Genomic DNA, 18,627 nt, shown 5'->3' with positions numbered 1-18,627 from the left:
TTTTGGCCGATATAACCCATTCATTCGTTTTGTGCGTATATAGATTCCTGCATGCTGCATTACCGTGACCCTTAGCCTACCTTGTGGATGATTTTTTCTCATTGGAATACAGCAGGACAGAATGCCTTTTATCTAACAAACGCAAAAGCTGAGATTGTTGGAAGGACTAGGCTACTCAACAAACTTGTTTTTCGTTTCTGGGAGATCTCGTTATCGTTTTGGATTGTCGGATTTTTATACTTATTGTTTGGACTTATGGACAATGAACTTTGAGGGGTGGTTGTTAGTGCTTTACAAAGCTTTGTGTTAATAAGTGTCGGTCCTCCTATCCTTCAGCTCACTGCGCGATGCAGTTGCGCATAGTGGCCAGCCACGAAGTCATTAACTGTTTACGACACAATACATGATATTTGTGTTTTTCGTTTCTTAGATTTAATGCATGTTTGACATGTAAACAGGCCTTCAGTCCGTTAACTTAAGGCCTTCCTTTGCATGGGGTAATAACCTAGGCTATTATGTGCGTAGTGGCTGCATACTCTTGATTATAATAAGAGGCAAATTGTTACAGGACAACTTAAACTGACTTCCCCAATGCTTCCCCGCAGCACATTACATTTTAATATAGGCTAATATAGGATGAACAAAGTCTATGGACTTGCTATATTAAATCCAGTAGCCTAATAATTCTATGTGCCACGTCTTTTCACGATTTCGCAAGTGATGTAGTAGGCTACGTTTAAACATCGACAAACGTCTGTGAGACTACCCATTTCATGAAGAGCAATTGTCTTGTGCGATCATTCCCCCTCCCCCACACTTGTCTAACCAGTTCACTAGACATTATAGCCTACCTATATGCGGCACTGAGGACGATTGCCTCCCTTCCCCCTCTCTCTCGACAGACACTTCCTGACACTAGGGCTCGGGATCAAGACATCAAAACTTCGCGGGCACAGCCACATTGGCAGCTTCACTCCTTAGTTTACTATGGATTACTATGGATTTACTCCCGCCTTTTAGTGTGTTCCTGTTACTTAGTTTTTGCCTTCTTGGTAGTATGTTGCTGTGTAGTGGGGTGTAACAGTGCAACTCACGATCGCAAGAGGAAAAGAATAAATCGCTAATATATTTCTGCTTCTTGTCTTGTGCATCTGAATGAATGGATATTACGTTCAGTGCGCTACCAAATGGCGGCGATATTCCTAGAATGCAAGGCGTGTGCCCGAGCCCTATTATGTAAATGTAAAAAATGTGTGTGTGTGTGTGTGTGTGTGTGTGTGTGTGTGTGTGTGTGCGCGCGCGCTGAACCACGAATTCACATATTAACTTTTCTTTTCGCGGCATGCACTTGAAACGCCGATCAAAAGTTCTGACATGTTAAACTGACGTTAGTCATTAATTCACCACATGATAAAATGCTGTTATATTGACGCACAGTAGCCCACGGTAGTCTATGTCTATCTCTGAATCAACATGAACATGCATAACGAGATCCATATATTCTAAGTTGCTAGAAACTTCTTTTGCGGAGCTAGGCCTACTAGTCGATGGTTACAATGAATCACCCTCACTGCACTATCGCATATCTGACCATTCATTGTTACAATGTTACAAAATGCGCGATCTTCTCCATGCATGTAGCCTACGGTTATGAGTAAAGTGACATGATAGGCATCAGTGATGCGCGGGTACGTGTCTGAACGCCCCGCCCCGCCCCGCCGTTTACAACTAACCCGACCGCAACTCGGACCGCAAAAAAAAAATATTGAAATACAGGACCCGACCCGCTTCCCGACCCGCTTATTGTAAAAAGTAGCCTAGTCTAACTTAGTCGTAGCGTCATTGAGCTATGCAAAATTGGTATCTCATATGCATGTAAAACAATAATATAGCCTATATTGCCTAATTATATATAGCCTATAATTGCTCAGAATTTGGGAAACATGCATTTAGTCTAGTACCTTTTTTTTGTTCCGTGTCAGCATTCATCCAAAAATGTGGCTGTTTATTGACTCAACATTGAACATAATTAGCCTAGGATTTTCCTATACAAATTCTGTTTCAGCCGTTCCTCACATGAATGCCTTGAAGCTCTCCCAAGCATGAAATGCAGGCATAGAATATTATTAAGAAACTCTTTATTAACGTCTTCATCAATGGACCAAAAGTCCATTGCTCCGCGATTATAAATTGCAGCGAGATGAAACCTTTATTGCACGACGTGGGGAAGAGCAGACGTGGGGCTTTCCAACGAGCCACTAGGCCTATAAGTTGCGCAAGGACGCACATATTGCATGCTCATACCAATTGTATAGGCTATATGCCTTGATGACATTAAATTAAGAAATATTTCCTGATTTGGGAAACTTTTAGTTTATTTTTCTTTCCATAATACCATTCGATCTTGCTGGAAATTATCAGACTTGAGAAACACGCATTGCATCGGCAACTTCGCTGCTCAGTAGACGATTCTGCCACTTTCTGTAGAGGCCAGCAGTTCGAGATAAAAGCTGCAGATCATAGACAGAGAAAGCATATGCTCTGAGAACAGAACACAACTGCATGTCAAGTGTAGCCGAGGGTCTGTCTACGCAGAAACAACAAGTGCATTTCTACATGTTCGTGACAAAATGTGGGGGATAGAATCGCGTTTCAGTGGGAATGCTGCAGCTTATGTCTTTTTCTTCTAAAGACAATTATGTACGATATAAATGACAATTTATTTTTTTTACCGACCCGACCAAACATGACCCGCATATCATTAAAAATATTTTTTCTTGACCCATAACCGCGGGTGACCGCGGGTGACCGCGGTCGCCCGCTCGATTTGGATCAGCCCGCGCATCACTGATAGGCATGTAGGCCTATTAAAGATATTTCTGTTAAATACATTTTATTTTCACTTGTCAAAAGTGGTGGGGACAAAATCTGTGATAAAGTGCTGGGTAAGCTACCCAGCGTCGCCGGTTAAAATGAACATGCCTCCGTTTTAAAATAGCCTATAGGCCTACACATTTCTAAGTATTCCTAGCATAAATGTAGCCTAATGTCCATCTTGTCCATCTCTTTCGTCTTCGCCTTGACAATAATAGCCTATTCACGGAAATGCGGTCTTGTAACCGTAATGAATTAATGAATTAATCTAAGGTTGCCTATCGAGTCTTTCAGGTTGAATTGAAGGCTTCTAAAACCATTTTCATTAATTTCAACAATGGTTTATTGAAACGTCGTTTGATTATAATTTCGCCAGTCATCACCTTCATTTTAATGATTAAATGAGACGGATTAAATGAGACGGATATGCGGAGCATTTCTCTCCCTCTCCATTGACCAAAACGTTGCTCTGGCATCTCTGCTGGACTGACTGAGTTATAGGCTACGTCGAGTGAGAGAGCCAGCTGTGAGGTACGCTGTAAAACATTCGAAAACTCTGAAACTGCAATCTGACATGCCGAGCGTGATGTCTCTTTTCTCTGCTTGTCACCAGCGCGGTGTCTTCGGGTTTTTCCGTGTTTTCCGGTATGAGCCGAACCTTCATTTTATTAGGGCGGTCTTATGTTGCCCCCTTGCGGTTGCACTTTTAATTAAAGTCCCGATGCTTCGGGAGTCCCGATGTGCGGGAAAGAAAGGAGCATTCTCAACCCGTACCATCTGTATCTGAATCCCACAAGTAACGGCCTGCTCAAACTGACATCAGAGACAATGGGAACAAAGCTCGCCTCTGACCACTGGGGTGTGAAATCGCTAATGATCACCTCCCACAAAAGCAGCCACCTGTTCGCACTCAGGTGCGGCAGACAGGGCCGCCGTCACCTACGCAACGTGCGAGAAGCACCGCTTTTCTAACACCCCTCCTCTTTCCCCATCAGGCACGCACACAAACACAGAGCGACACACCCCAAATCTGCCCAGCAGCCCCCCCCAAATGCTCCCATCTCCCCTGCTGCGGCACAGTAGTGCCTGCTGTCTGCCTGACACAGTTCAGCCTCGATGATGTGATGTCTGGGACTACTCCTTGTGCTGGGGGCTGGCCAATCAGAGCACCCGCTTTGGCTCCACCCACAGCCTTGTGTTATCTCCAAATGGCAAGGTCAGCTCATGATGGCTGCCTCTGATCTGCTGTTTTGGGCAGGAAGGAGGGACAGGGGAAGGGAGTCCCGATACCGGCCCGCCTGTTTGTTAATTAATTTGGTGGAAGGCTCGGCCCAGCTGTGTGTCCTCGGCTGGAGATTAAGGCACGTGGAGCTCTTGTCTTTCTCTCCCGCTCACTCTCTTTCTTGGCTGATAACTTTGAGCTGAGGGGAGGTGGAACAACTCCAGTCCAGTATGTGCAATTCAAGGCTTGTGGCTGACTTGCGAATACAGGAGTTTTGTCTCAGGGAGACATGCAGGCACTTGACACACCCGGCCCTATCTCTACAACGCTTCTCCCCCCAAATTGCTCAACGGCCCCACTTTAAGCAAGACCTAACTGCAAGGAGGTTGCTGTTTTCTGCCGAGACATTTCTGCAAGAATCAGCAAGAAATTACAGTGCTTTCTCTGGAAGTTAAGAAACTATATTCTGAGCCCATTTGATGTACATGAAAGAAATGATTACATTGCTGAAATGTAAACGATACATTAATGTAGACCTAGGCCAATACCAAGTCAATACATCTTCAAAAAGATGATGACACACAGGCAGATAGATATTTCTGCTAACATATTTGCAGACAAATATGGCACTCTTGAGAACTACCCTGTTCATGCATATAATGAACTACCATAACATACATGAACTTGAGGAATAATACTCATTGCTTAACACAAATAGAAACAGTAAAGTAAGGCACATCCCACAACCCAAAGCCAACAGACATGGCTTAAACATAATTACAAGTCTAAAGAGAAAACTTGCTGAATCAGCAGTTCTACTGTTGATGGGTAACAACATGGCATGAACACAACACGCATACACAAATACCGTACAGTCATTCCACAAATCAATAACAAACACACACACACACACACACACACACAATAATAACAATAATAACAACAACAACAACAACACATGTTCTTAATCACACTACTTTGCCAGCCACATCCATACACCTCAATACATATATTGTGATAATGGGGGCAAATATCAAAACACAAACAAACTCGCAAACCAACACACATCACAATCCACACCAACCTGGCTCCTGAGCGGGCCACCATGTCCACCATCTCTCCCGGGAAGAAGCGCTCCTTGACGTAGGTGTAGACGTCATCGCAGACCTCGTGCAGGCGTGTGCGGTGGGTGAGAGCGGTGAGGTGCAGCAGAGGCACCACCAGGCTGCTGGGGAAGTTTTGCAGACTCTGCCTGGCCCTCCGCTCACTGTCCAGGGCCTCCTGGTAGGTCAGGCCAGGCTTGCCCGTCACGGCGCAGCTCCACACTAAGCTGTTACACAGGATGGTCCTCTCAAAGAATTCACTGCAAGACATACACAAACATTAATGAGCAAACATTATGAGGTTACGAGTTGTAAGGGGGAGACCGGCATGATGTGTTATTATAGAGCAAACACTATCCCAGCATCATTATTCAGTGCTTAAATGAAAATAAATACTTAAAAATGGTATAAAACCAAAGTGGAAGATTGTGATCAATGTACATTAATACAGTTTCTGAGGTATTAAGAATGTATTCCGTTTTGATTTTGTTTTTGTTTTGACAAATATATCATGAACCAACATCTTTTTGAATAATTCCCACCTTCATTACATTCGACAATAAGGCTCGACGGTCATTATCCCAACTGGCCTTGAAGAAAAGTTGGGGAGAAAAAAATGTCTGGGATTGTACTATATTCTGTGGATGCATGGGGGATAGCAGCACGCCTTTGTTTTGGATCAGGGGCATCTGATAGGCTTAGGAGCACGTTGAAAAACGGAATTGCTTAAAATCGAACGTCTGCCTCCATCAAGGTTCTGTGGTTCTGTCGGGTCGGTGAGGAGAGGCTGATCACTACTAGCAAAGTGGGTTGTTCAACATGTTAGAAAGTCATCAACGGTCAGCTCGTTGTCGATGGGAGTAATGTACAGAAACTTTCAAGACTACTAGTTATATCGCTTAACTCTGTGACCGTGAAACCTCTACTACTGACACGACTTTCGCCAGGCGTCACAACGAATTAATTTTGCATGGGGCATAACTGACACAGACACAATGGCCTTAGCAAGCTACCACGTTTCTCACAACATCCTGCCCGAAGCTTAGCTAACTTCGTTAATCGACATTCAACGTTACAGTTAGCGAGGGTTAGCTGATAACGTTAGCTTGCATCTCGGCTCCTTGTGTTATGATCCAAGATGGAAACACTACACTCTTACAAGAAACATAAAATCGTTACTCTAAAATTCACGAAATAAGTTGGATTTCATTGGTCAACTTCACGATAATCTGTTTACGAGTTAGCAATATTAGCTCCATACTAGCCATTCAAGGCCTCATGTTGAGTTCAGAGTTGTTGGGCTAGCTAGTTTAATCGCAGCTACCATAGCCAACCAGCTAGCGACTTAACGTTGTTACACCTGCTACAACAACCAACGATAATGAGAAAATGGTTCTGCAAGCATGTTCGCCAGATATCAAACTCTTAACATTAAATTGCATAAGGGTAATATAAATAACAAAACTTCTCGTGGCATACAATGAGTTGATAACAATAAATGAAACTTTGTTTCTGGGGTCACATCTCCGACTGTCACTTCTGTTCTGTTGTTCTCCAGGACAGTTCCCATTGGTGTCTAGCAAGTTTAGCTTACATCAAACAATAATAAAGAAAATATTGTAACTTACTCATAAGTTCTGAAGATTTCATGTGTGACTTTACAAAGGAAAACTTCTTCCTCTGGCTTTAGATCAACGGGAGGTTTCTGTCGGATGAACGGCTTTTTGTGAAGAAGCGGCATCTTTCTTTATCACTTCGTGTCCTCTGGTCTGTCCTCTTCGGGACTTTCAAAAAAAGGAGGGAAAGGAAAGTCAGACGTGTTTATTTTAAAGACAATATTCAGTCAATAAACCCTACAGTTAACCATGCTGATGGATGAAAGACAGCGATCTATATGATGTGCGGAATGAAAGTGATAATTCACGAGAATTTTCAAGAGGAAATCCAGCCTTTGTTAGTGACACACGCTTCCCAGTCCCACTCAGTCATACACAAAAGTGACGTTAGCTAGCTAAATCCAGCCCACATGAAATGTGCTCATTGAGACCCACTTTCGCGCGTTATACTTTATTCGTTAACAACAGAATCTCCAAAGAGGTTATATCGATTAGATATAAAACGATATTTCAGCTATTTACCAGTTGTATGGAGAAAAGATAATCCGCTTCAGAGAAAAAAACACACGAAACTCCACGGTTTGCCCCACTTCTCCAAGCGGGCTGAGCGTGACGACAAGTTTTGATCCGCTCTAGTTCACTGATGAGGAAGCGCGTAGGGGGCGGTGTTTGCCATAGTAGAGGCCTATCCTTCTACTGGTTCGTCATCCCGCCACTCGTGGGCTTGACCAATTATGTTTGAGTAAATTGCATAGTTAAGGATCAAAGGCGTGGACCTGGGGATTTCACAAACTACATAGCAGCATCAGACAAGACTTAATGGTGTGTCCATGAAAATCAGAAAGTATAGGATATTTCAAAAAACACATTTGCTTTAATATCACTCTCGTTTATGTGTGTGTGTGTGTGTGTGTGGGGGGGGGGGGGGGGGGGGGGGGCTGTTAATTCTGTATCTGTTCGAGTAAAGCCATGTTAAAGAATGTTAATTGTAAAGGGAAACACATCTTCTTGTCTCAGCAGCTTAAAGGAAATCACTGTAAACCTAAACAATTAATTGCATTATTAATGTCATTGTTTGCATCTGTTCTTATATAACAGTGCACAACTATTTTGAAACCAGTCAATAAACCCCACAACGGAGATGAAGTGCAAGAAAAAAAATGCTACAAAGTTGTCAGTAATGTACTGCAGAAAGCTCAAATAAGTTGGCACAACATACATTTCACTATTGACAAGGGATACCACTTCCTGCCTAATTATGCACAACATGTCTCTCTTTCAGTACTGCTCGGCACTAGAGCATGTAACTGAGCAAAACACACAGACAGACCAGAATGAAACAGACCACAAACCAGAGTTAAGAACAATCATTTTTTTGTCTCAATCACTTTTTCAGTGTTATACAAAAGCATTGAAAGGAGTATATGACAGTATAGATGTTAAAGAATACAGAAATTACAGATTTTGGGTGTAGTAACATAAACATACCATATAGAGTACACAAAGGTATTTACACTGTTGGTTATTTACACTGTTAGTTATGGCCATAATCTAATTGTATCATGTGTTATGTGGGAGGTTCACTCCCATTTGCAATCTTAAAATAGTATTTTTTGGAGTCTTTTGTGAATATGCACATGTGCCTGAGTATGTACATGTGTGAAAGGAAGTGAGTCACGAGGAAAGATGACGTATGTCAAAGCACTCTGTAGAGGTGAATTTGTTTGAATGAATCTGGATCGCAATCTTTGCTGAGGTATGAGTCATAATTGACAGGAACTTCTTCAATCCACTGGCTAACATCAACCACCCCCTGCAATGACAAAAGAGCAAAAAATAGTCATAAAGCAGATCAATTTTGCCAAAGTAGTTCAAGGAACATCAAAACACTTTACATTACAAAAAATGTAGTGAAAAAACAACCCTGATGTTGCAAGTGAACTTACACCAGGCTTCATGGACAACCCAGAAAAAGAAATCAAGAAATGTCTGTTATTTATCAATATGCAAGTTATAATTGTGATAAGTATTCACATCTTTGCCAGTGCACTACAATTGTAGGTTTGTGTTTCAGGAAATCCATAGGAGACTACATCAGCCAATTAGACTAACATACACATGTGTTTGTAACATTCTACAAGTCACAGTGCTAAACCATGCCATCACATGTACTTTACATATATCTGACCATCCAGCCAGCTTTTGTAACAAGCAACAAGGACAGTGGTTAACTGTCCGTACACACTGCCGACGACTCCAAGAAGCTCTGGACGCCCTGCGAAGGACGCCGTGGGAAGCTTTGGACGCTTTGGCCGCTCTGACGTGGTAGCATTCTATGTTCAATCATGTTAGTTGCTGGTCGTTTGGTCGCTGAACCGCATCATAGCTCATTACCATAAAGTTGAGCCACTTTCAACTTTCCCAAGTCGCTCAAGACGCCCAAAACACGACGCCGACGGATTGGCCGCTGCTGGCAGCTGAGAGAAGCCGGCTTCCATTGAAAATGAATGACTTCCGGAATCTTTGGAAGCTCAAGTCGGCGGTGGTGTGAACGTACAGTAAGGGAAACCAACTGACATCATAATAATGCTTCACCAAATGTGTGTGGGGATAGGGGACCTTTTGCAAGTACATCCATCTATAAAGCATTCCATTTATCAAAACATTATGGTAGAGTGGATACATGGAAGCTACCTCTGTAAAAAAGTCATCATAGTTTGCCTGAAGACCTTGACAATTGTTTAAGCTTTTAACTTAGTTATGTGAACACAAGTGAATACTTACATCATTTCCCTTGAGTTTAGTAAGAGCTTCTTGAATACTTGGAACAGTCACCAACAGACTATTTTTCTTACAGAAATTCTGACAAATACACTGCCATGCTCTGTGGAAAAAGGAAATCAGAGCTTGGTTACACCTTTCCATCAATTAATGTATTTTATGAATATGAATGTATTGAACTAATTTCTGAACTTACATCATTTGCCCATTGAGGTCCAAAAAGTATTCAAACACATTGTTCATAATGAGAACATCAGCTTCTTTGAGAAGCGCTGCCTGAGAGCAGATATCTGCATGGATGACCTATTCACATAATTCAAAGATGTATAGCAACACTTAAGCAGACATACACACAATTTTAATATAGATATTTCACAATTAAAAAGATCCTTTAATCACCCATCTGGCAACCCACCACAGCTAAACTGTATTCCATACGTCATGTGAAGTGAGAAACACTTTTACAGATTATTCGTATGTGTATAAATGTACGAGTGTGAATGTAACGTTCCAGGGCAGCTTTCAAAATCTTCTATATCAATATGTCAGAGTGATGACTTAGGGAGGAATCGAAAGCTCTGCCTTAACTCTACATTACATGAGAAAACCAGTACACATTAGTATAGATGAGTGCCACATTTAAGGTGTAAACTGTGTGAATTGGTTGAGGATATCCATATTTTCATTTAAATGTTAACATGTTGACTTTTCTACATTCAAATGTTTACCTGAATTCTATCACTGAATCCATACTTCTCTGCTGCCATTGATTGGAGCTGAACAAACTCTGCACTAATCTCCACTCCCACCAGCCTTGAAGCTGAGCTGTACAGATAACCCTGGAATGAACAGAATACAGAGCAACTGGAGTAAAGGGAGTTGCATACACCAGACTTCACTGAATCAGTGAAACAAGTTCAGACATATGGTTAAGGCTAGGGCTGCATGATTTGGGAATTGTGATTTTTCTGACAGATATTATGGCTGCGATACAGTTTGAAAGTCAATGAATTGATTCAGTACAATATTACAATGTCTCGGTGCATGCTCACCCCTAACTGGTGAGCACGCCCAGTTCACAAGAAGCATAGCACCCCGACCGACTGTGAAGCTCACCAATCAGAATGTCTTTGCCCCTTACACACAATGCACACAATCTACTAAACAGAAGTGGCACAGTCAAGGTGGATGACATGAATATAAAAATCATGAATGTGACAAAATTACCTGTGCATGATCATTTGTAGCTTTTGCCATTCTGAAAATTACGATAGCCCTAGTTAAGGCCCTATACAAATGTTTTCTCTCTCTCTCTCTCTCTCTCTCTCTGTGTGTGTTGGCATAACATACTATGCTAACTGGTGACTATGTGAACATTTGGATACTAATTAGGATGTTATAGATATAATATTAGTGAAAAGTAGTCATACCCCATAAAGTACAGCTCCGAGCCTTGAGCCCACATCCACCACCACTTTTCCAGTTAGATCCGGAAGAACATGATGAAACAGAAACTTGAGTTCCAAAATGGAGAAAGAGTGGGATATAAATTCTGTAGACAATACAAGAGAATGGGTGGTGATTGGAATCTATACAGTATGTTCTCACTTTGTAGAACGACAACAACGTGGACAACGTGGCCCTTGACACACTCATCCAGTTGAGTGCCCTTGTGTAATGTGAACCCACCAAGAGGAGCTGTCCTTTGGGAGCCACAGCCAAGGCAGTAGTGTCTACTCATCTTGCCCTCCTCACAGAGCAAATCCACAGCTTCATCGTCATACAGGAATGCATCAACGTGAATAGTAGGCTTGGGATTTTGTTGAGTCTAAAACAACAAGCTGCAGTGAGTGGTAGCACAGTGCCATAACACTCACCGGCCATGAACAATGTAGAGTACATTTAATGGAATACAACAGTAACCATAGGTTGGATTGGGTTAGTGTTACCTTCTGAATGGCAAGTGTCTCTGAGGAAAACATAGCCTCTAGTGGCAGACAGGTTCTGAGGTCCTCTGCAATACTCTCAAGTATCACTTTCTGATTGTCGATTAAACAGTCATCCAAGTCATCTGTAGAGCGATATTATAACTTTATTTACAGACTCAAAGTCCAGTTAAAAAAACTACATAACATATAAAGGGTACATAGCCTGCATACAAACACACATAAATACAGACATACTGTACAAATGTGAATGATGTCCATATTACATAACGGGTGCAAAAACAGACTGACTGTCTGACAGTAGGCTAATTAAAGTAGATACATATTTGTTCCAGTTTCCAAAGGAAGGACGTATATCTTGTGTCACTTGGTGCAGGATTGGTTAAGGTAGTCAATTTCTGACTCATCGGCACATGAATCTGTACAAATGACTATGAAAGGCGAGGACGTTACTAATCACAATCTTTGGTCCAGCTTGGACACTTCAGCAGGATTGTAAGTAAATCAACATCATATGCTATCTTAATCAGCTTTATAGCTACAGGTGAGCAGTGAATATGCTCCAAAAAAAAAGAGCTGTTTTGACTTATTCAGTGCACATGTTAAATTTGCGTGCCAGGGTATTGGTTTGTGGACACAATTTGCAGTGCTTGGAGCAGCTCTTGACATGATTGAGTTAGTTTAGGTTTACGGCATAATTACAAGACATGATTGCAATAGATGCAAAGCGTGTGTAGATAATTACCTGAGTTTTTCATCCAGTCGATTAACTTGGGTAACTCACGAGGCTCTGTCTGGGCTATTATCCGTAGAATTTCGGTTTTCGCGTCTGAGCAGTTCATTGTGGAAGATTCGTGGATCTCAATCCCTTTAGCCAAAACTCATGCTTTCCAAACTCAACCCAGAGTGGTGTACGGAGAATCAAACAGCGACGAGGGCACGTGGATGTTGTGATGTTTTAAGGGACATCTTGTTAACTCATAATATTAATGACAGTTGGACGTTCACCTGGTGGCATTGATCCTTTTTTCAATGCAAAACGCTAGATCATCATAAAGCAATCGTCATATGTATTACTCTTTCTTCATGATAAACATCTAGAAAAACACGTATGAGATCTGAGATTTCAGCTCCACCTTAAAAGATATGACTTCATATGAAATCATTTCAATGTAAAAGTACAGAGAAGCAGATTTCTCTGAAAGAAATCTCTGAATAATTATCTGGTATCTGGTACAGTGGTTTAAATGAATGATAACATGTTAGTAACTTCACTACTTTACTGATTTCACGAGTGCACTGACGGAGGTCAGCTGTCTGTGTCCTTTAACCCGGAAGTTAAAGGAGGTTTGTTGGATTTTTTTACCCCTTTCGATGACGTTTATGATTGCCCGATACTGATAGCTGCCGTGAACAGCCGAAGGAAAAGGTATGTGTCGTTTTCACCGTTTGGACTGAAAAACAACAACTTTTCACGTTTATGAAAATGTCGCCATGTATGTTGGATGATGGGAAAGGGTGATCTTTCTCATTTGGTGGAGTCTGATCATTATGGCTCGCTTAAAAAAACTAGCTAACGTTAGCTAACGGCAATAGTAGCTAGCGAATGCTAGCTCGTTGAAGTAGCTCGTCGCCGTTTCAGCTTATTCGTTGTGTCAACATCTTTGCTAGCTAGCGGGCCAAAGTGGCCGTGTTTACTCGGTTTGCAGTGTGTCACAGCTGTGACTTGTGATTATTAAAAATCGAGACGCTTGTCTTTTGCAGGAGTTTGTTAATCGACGTGTTCAATGTCACCGAGCACTTGTTTACGTTAAGTTTCTGTTCTTGTCTCCTCTGTGTAGTTAACGTATTTTCAGGATTGTTCTACCCAAGACATTTGCTTCGTTTCCCTGTTGACATCAGGAGCCTGTTACGTGAAACAGGGGGTATCCCCCTCTACGAGGCCATTTCCTTGTCTTGTCTTGTAAGTTGTGGCAAATTCAGATTAACATCTACAAGCAACATTATGTCACAACACCCTATTGTCAAACGTCTGCATTTCTTTGTCTACTGAATCATCTGTGCATGTGTAAATGACGCTAGTGCATTGTTTTCTTTACATATGTTGGAAAGAAATGTAAAAAAAAAAAAAAACAGTATTGTTTGGCAACACATTTCAGTAAGGAATATGCCAGGTAGTCCTTGAGCAGAGCGAGAGTCTCAAAAATGACACTTTGTGTGTGTGTGTGTGTGTGTGTGTGTGTGTGTGTGTGTGTGTAGGTACCAACTGAGTCGCAAACATGGTGTTGGCCGACTTGGGCAGGAAGATAACCTCGGCGCTGAGGTCTCTCAGCAATGCCACCATAATCAACGAGGAGGTAATATTAGGAACGGCTTAACTTCATGAATGGAACAAATGTGTGATTACAGCAGCTGCAGTAGAAAATCTTTAGAAATGCATTCAATAATAAAATGGTTATTAACCCCTTAAAAGTCAAGTGTATAATATTGATGTTTCTTGCCCCCCAGGTTCTAAATGCTATGTTAAAAGATGTATGTGCTGCTTTACTGGAAGCAGATGTAAACATCAGGCTCGTCAAGACACTCCGAGAAAATGTCAAGTAAGTTATATAATCAACTATGTGCTGTTTGTATAAGGCACTGTTTGTTTCCTGGCTCCCTATAATATGCACTGTGATCTTTTCTAGAGCTGCCATCGACCTGGAGGAAATGGCCTCTGGTTTGAACAAGAGACGAATGATTCAGCATGCCGTTTTTAAAGAGCTTGTTAAGGTTGGTCTTTGTACAAACACACATCAGAGAGCTTTCTTTATGGAAACGTAGATATTTAGGATAATTATATTTGCCAGCGCTCGTCAGTATGGAGCTGTTATTTCACATTTTTTACATTCCATATTATGCCTGCAGATATTTATCCATTACTCTGTCAGAAGTCATTTTGCAGATATTTATCCATTATACTCAATTATCATTAGAGTTACACTTTTACTATGTCATTGACAAGTTTGGTCTGGAAATGAAGCCATCGTTTTACTCTGTTATACTCTCAGCTTGTGGATCCTGGAGTCAAGGCCTGGACACCAACAAAGGGAAAAAATAACGTCATCATGTTCGTAGGTCTTCAGGGCAGTGGGAAAACTACAACATGTTCAAAGGTACTCCATGCCAAACTTGTGTCCAAGGATAGACCTAGTGTTTTTGTGATTTTAATGCCACATGCTGCTCCTGTAACATAACTTTTATTTTTGTAGTTTTGCCATGTTTGTGTTTAGCTGAAAATATTAATTGTGGTCAGTTAAGCTGAAAGCAAGGAGCTAGGCAGATTGCATTAAGACCTAATCTAGTTTGACTTGAACTTGAAGCAGTAAGCAAAATTTGGGAATTTGAGGACCACAATCTGTATAACTGAAAGAGTTTGGAAAGTTGTTGAGATCAGCAAATGTGGCAATGTTTGTGTAAAATATATTTGTTGTAACTCTCATTTGTAATGTCCTTGCACTTCTGATGTTTCATAGCTGGCATATTACTACCAAAGAAAAGGATGGAAAACATGTCTGATCTGTGCCGACACATTCAGAGCAGGTGCCTTTGACCAGTTGAAGCAGAATGCTACAAAAGCCAGAATTCCCTTCTATGGGAGGTGAGGAAAGCATTTTTTTTTTTGGTATTCACACACTGAACTTTCTCATGTAACTACATTCATGTATCTCCCTGTAATACAATGGCTGGACTGTCATCCCCTCGACCACTCCCCAATTACCATATGGCCATTTCATACTCTAAAGCAATTTACTTTTGAATAGGATTGATAGGATAGTAGGATAGTGTACAGTGATGGCTGATCATCGTTTCTTTCCACAGCTACACAGAGATGGATCCAGTTGTCATAGCTGCTGAGGGTGTCGAAAAATTCAAGGTCGAGAACTTTGAAATCATCATTGTAGACACAAGCGGTCGACATAAACAGGAGGACTCTCTCTTTGAGGAGATGTTGCAAGTCGCCAATGCCGTGGTGAGTGTTGTGTGATGATCGTTACCAGGCAAGATTAACTGATAAGAAGGTGGGAGCTACAGGTATCAAGTCACACTTGGAAAATCAATATGTAATCCTATGTGTGTGTTCCTTACTCTTGCCTTTCAGCAACCTGATAATATTGTGTACGTGATGGATGCCTCCATCGGTCAGGCTTGCGAGGCCCAAGCCAAAGCTTTCAAAGATAAGGTAGATGTGGCGTCTGTGATTGTGACAAAGTTGGACGGTCATGCCAAAGGAGGTGGTGCGCTTAGTGCGTAAGTGAAATCCCTCTGAATTTTCAGCTCAGTTGAAGCCATTTTAGATATTCTGTTTTTTTACTTACAGTTTCAGTATAAAACTATTTCTCCTTTAACAGATAAATGTAATAACTTTATGTTTTGACATCAACAGTGTGGCTGCTACCAAGAGTCCCATCATTTTCATTGGAACTGGAGAGCATATTGATGACTTGGAACCTTTCAAAACGCAACCTTTTATCAGTAAACTTTTGGGTAAGTTTGATCAAGCACTCAATTTATGGATTCAATAGTAGTAAATAAATTAATGGAATATAAGATTATATAAACAATGTGAATGCGAATGCATTATTAAACTATGTCTACTACATGTGACTGTTTTACACAGGTATGGGAGATATTGAGGGTTTGATAGACAAAGTGAATGAGCTGAAGCTGGATGATAACGAAGAACTCATTGACAAACTTAAACACGGTGAGAATAACAATCCAATAATCATGCCCTGACATCTTGGCAATACAATGCTAATTTGCATTTTGAGGAAAGATCTAGATGCTGCATTAAGCAGAAGTGGAAATCCAGAACTGAGTGTTGATCTCTCCCAAACCAGGTCAGTTCACCCTCAGAGACATGTATGAACAGTTCCAGAACATCATGAAGATGGGTCCCTTTGGACAGATTATGGTAAGGATGAGGATGGCAATCTCAGATTTTATGAAATATATATAGCAAAAAAGTAAAAAATCACCGCTCATCCGTGTGAGGTGCAGGTTTAAGAGTGACTGGATATTTTAAAGAAGAATCCGCACACTTCAAGTCTTTGTGCAAAAATAGCTTTACTGTTTGCTAGCTTTCGGTCGTTAGACCTTCATCAGGCATGAAATATATATATAAAGAAAAATAATAATCTGTACTGGTATATCTTCATTATTTAAATTGTGGGAAAACTCTCGGTATGTCTATTTACAGGGCATGATTCCAGGATTTGGAACTGATTTCATGAGCAAAGGTAATGAGCAAGAGTCCATGGCCAGGTTAAAGAAGCTGATGACCATCATGGACAGCATGAATGACCAAGGTAAAAAAAAATCCTCATGTGACGTATGATAAATACAGCTTAACATCAACTCCTTCCAAAAGTGAGATGTCATGAGTTTAATTGAATGAAAATTCTCTGCCTCATTTAGAAGATTTGATTTGAACCCGTAGCGGATTAGGAAATGGACATACAAATCGCGTGTGTGTGTGTGTGTGTGTGTGTGTGTGTGTGTGTGTGTGTGTGTGTGTGGTGAAGAGGTCAGTCAGGTGTGTGTGTGTGTGTGTGTAGTTCATTATATTTTCATTGTTTTCCACAGAGTTGGACAACAAAGATGGTGCCAAGCTCTTCAGCAAACAGCCCAACAGAATTCAGAGGGTCGCCCGCGGTGCAGGTGTAGCCACCAGAGATGTTCAGGAGCTGCTCACCCAATACACTAAATTTGCCCAGATGGTGAAAAAGATGGGTGGCATCAAAGGCTTGTTCAAAGGTAGATTATCAAGTTAACTAATCTGCACATTTTATTTTGTCGTTGTCACTGTCATTATGAAACTAATTCTCTGGACCAACACTTGGACACTAGGATAATACATCTATTTATTTGCAGAGTGCTGAGGTGTCAACCTGTGAAATTCTCTAAATGTAAAAAACCTTCAGTTATAAAGTGTGCTTAATATTGCTGTTGTCCTTTTTAGGTGGTGATATGTCCAAGAATGTCAACCCATCACAGATGGCAAAGTTGAACCAACAGATGGCCAAGATGATGGATCCCAGAGTTCTGCACCACATGGGTATGCTAACCAACAGCCTTCTGACCCCGACACTGCTGTTTAGTATTGCCATTCGCTAGTTAACTGATAGCAATATACACTTGTAGAGAGTATAACTTAGAGGGTAGTGTGTGTCCTTTGATGGCAGTGTTCAAGTGCAGCCAGTGGTGACTATTACTCCAGTGCAGCAAGTAGCCGTAGGGCGAAGTGTACTTGCTCTGACAGTACTACTTTTAAGATTACCTTTGGCCAGTTAATACATACATTCATATATACTTGCAGTCTGCATACTAAGGCAAAAGATTTTCGAAGCAAAGCTATGAATCTTTATTTATATACTCTTCCTTCCTGTTCAGGTGGTATGGCAGGACTGCAGTCCATGATGCGGCAGTTTCAGCAAGGTGCGGCTGGCAACATGAAAGGAATGATGGGATTCAACAACATGTGAACCTCAGAGCCTTAAATAAAGATGTACAAATGAAAATGAAGATATTTTCATTTTAGAGAGTAAAGCGAGGACAAGGCAGACAGACGTATTTCTTATTATTTTCCCCCCTTTTCTTCTCTGTTTTTGTTCTTTATTTGCCTCACATAATATAATTCATAACTTGTAAAAAAATAATGCAGAGGCATACGTACTTGTAACAAATGACATTCTGTGATTTTACAGTAATTGCATTGGAAGACCAGTAGTCCAGAAAGCTAAGTAGTCGATCATGGTACATCATCAGGGCATCCTTTTGTTTGCAAGAAGACAGCTTTCATAATTGTGTTTTGAGCCAGAACCCATGGCAAATTATTAGTATGTGGCAGGATTTTTGTCATATGTTCTAATAAAATTTTATGGCAATATTTTTAACCGTGATTGTTTTGAATGGCTTTTATGTCTGTAATGTCCTTTGAAGAATATGAAGAGGGGGTAACCTGATGTCATTTCAAAAAGAAAAAGAAAATAATGTTCACAATCGGGGGTAGGCCTACATGCATCTAGGTTTGGTGTAATTTG

The 18,627-nt window shown here is 41.1% G+C and overlaps 3 protein-coding genes across 4 annotated transcripts in view; 1 reads left to right on the top strand and 2 right to left on the bottom strand.

Annotated features, from left to right (window-relative positions):
• Nucleotides 1–7,470, bottom strand: part of baz1a (bromodomain adjacent to zinc finger domain, 1A) — a 28,377-nt gene extending 20,907 nt beyond the window's left edge. Inside the window, exons 1-3 of one of the 2 annotated variants that reach the window (XM_062522672.1) lie at nt 7,338–7,470; nt 6,828–6,983; nt 5,181–5,459 (exon numbers count right to left, since the gene is read on the bottom strand). In XM_062522672.1, coding sequence (XP_062378656.1) covers nt 5,181–5,459; nt 6,828–6,940 — 392 coding nt within the window. In that variant the 5' untranslated portion in view covers nt 6,941–6,983; nt 7,338–7,470. Of the gene's footprint in view, nt 1–5,180; nt 5,460–6,827; nt 7,144–7,337 lie in introns of those variants that run through there. The other variant, XM_062522673.1, reaches the window with a different exon arrangement.
• Nucleotides 7,471–8,172: 702 nt separating this feature from the next.
• Nucleotides 8,173–12,842, bottom strand: zgc:109986 (uncharacterized protein LOC553566 homolog). Its single transcript, XM_062523691.1, has 8 exons — nt 12,288–12,842; nt 11,546–11,667; nt 11,286–11,424; nt 11,027–11,148; nt 10,325–10,435; nt 9,793–9,899; nt 9,600–9,699; nt 8,173–8,628 (listed from the first exon to the last, which is right to left on the bottom strand). Exons 1-8 carry the CDS (start codon nt 12,382–12,384, stop codon nt 8,512–8,514), a joined length of 915 nt encoding a protein of 304 aa, XP_062379675.1. The 5' UTR covers nt 12,385–12,842; the 3' UTR covers nt 8,173–8,511.
• Nucleotides 12,843–12,901: 59 nt separating this feature from the next.
• On the top strand, nt 12,902–18,486 carry srp54 (signal recognition particle 54). Its single transcript, XM_062522978.1, has 16 exons — nt 12,902–12,971; nt 13,384–13,505; nt 13,802–13,899; nt 14,051–14,142; nt 14,230–14,314; nt 14,593–14,697; nt 15,058–15,182; nt 15,404–15,554; nt 15,684–15,832; nt 15,969–16,069; nt 16,203–16,289; nt 16,426–16,499; nt 16,785–16,893; nt 17,171–17,341; nt 17,547–17,642; nt 17,978–18,486. Exons 3-16 carry the CDS (start codon nt 13,822–13,824, stop codon nt 18,067–18,069), a joined length of 1,515 nt encoding a protein of 504 aa, XP_062378962.1. The 5' UTR covers nt 12,902–12,971; nt 13,384–13,505; nt 13,802–13,821; the 3' UTR covers nt 18,070–18,486.
• Nucleotides 18,487–18,627: the final 141 nt, after the last annotated feature.

Source organism: Sardina pilchardus, chromosome 20 (assembly GCF_963854185.1).
Source record: "Sardina pilchardus chromosome 20, fSarPil1.1, whole genome shotgun sequence".
Classification (NCBI taxonomy): domain Eukaryota; kingdom Metazoa; phylum Chordata; class Actinopteri; order Clupeiformes; family Clupeidae; genus Sardina; species Sardina pilchardus.
The sequence above is the reverse complement of the archived record's forward strand: the minus strand, read 5'-3'. Positions and strand labels throughout refer to the sequence as shown.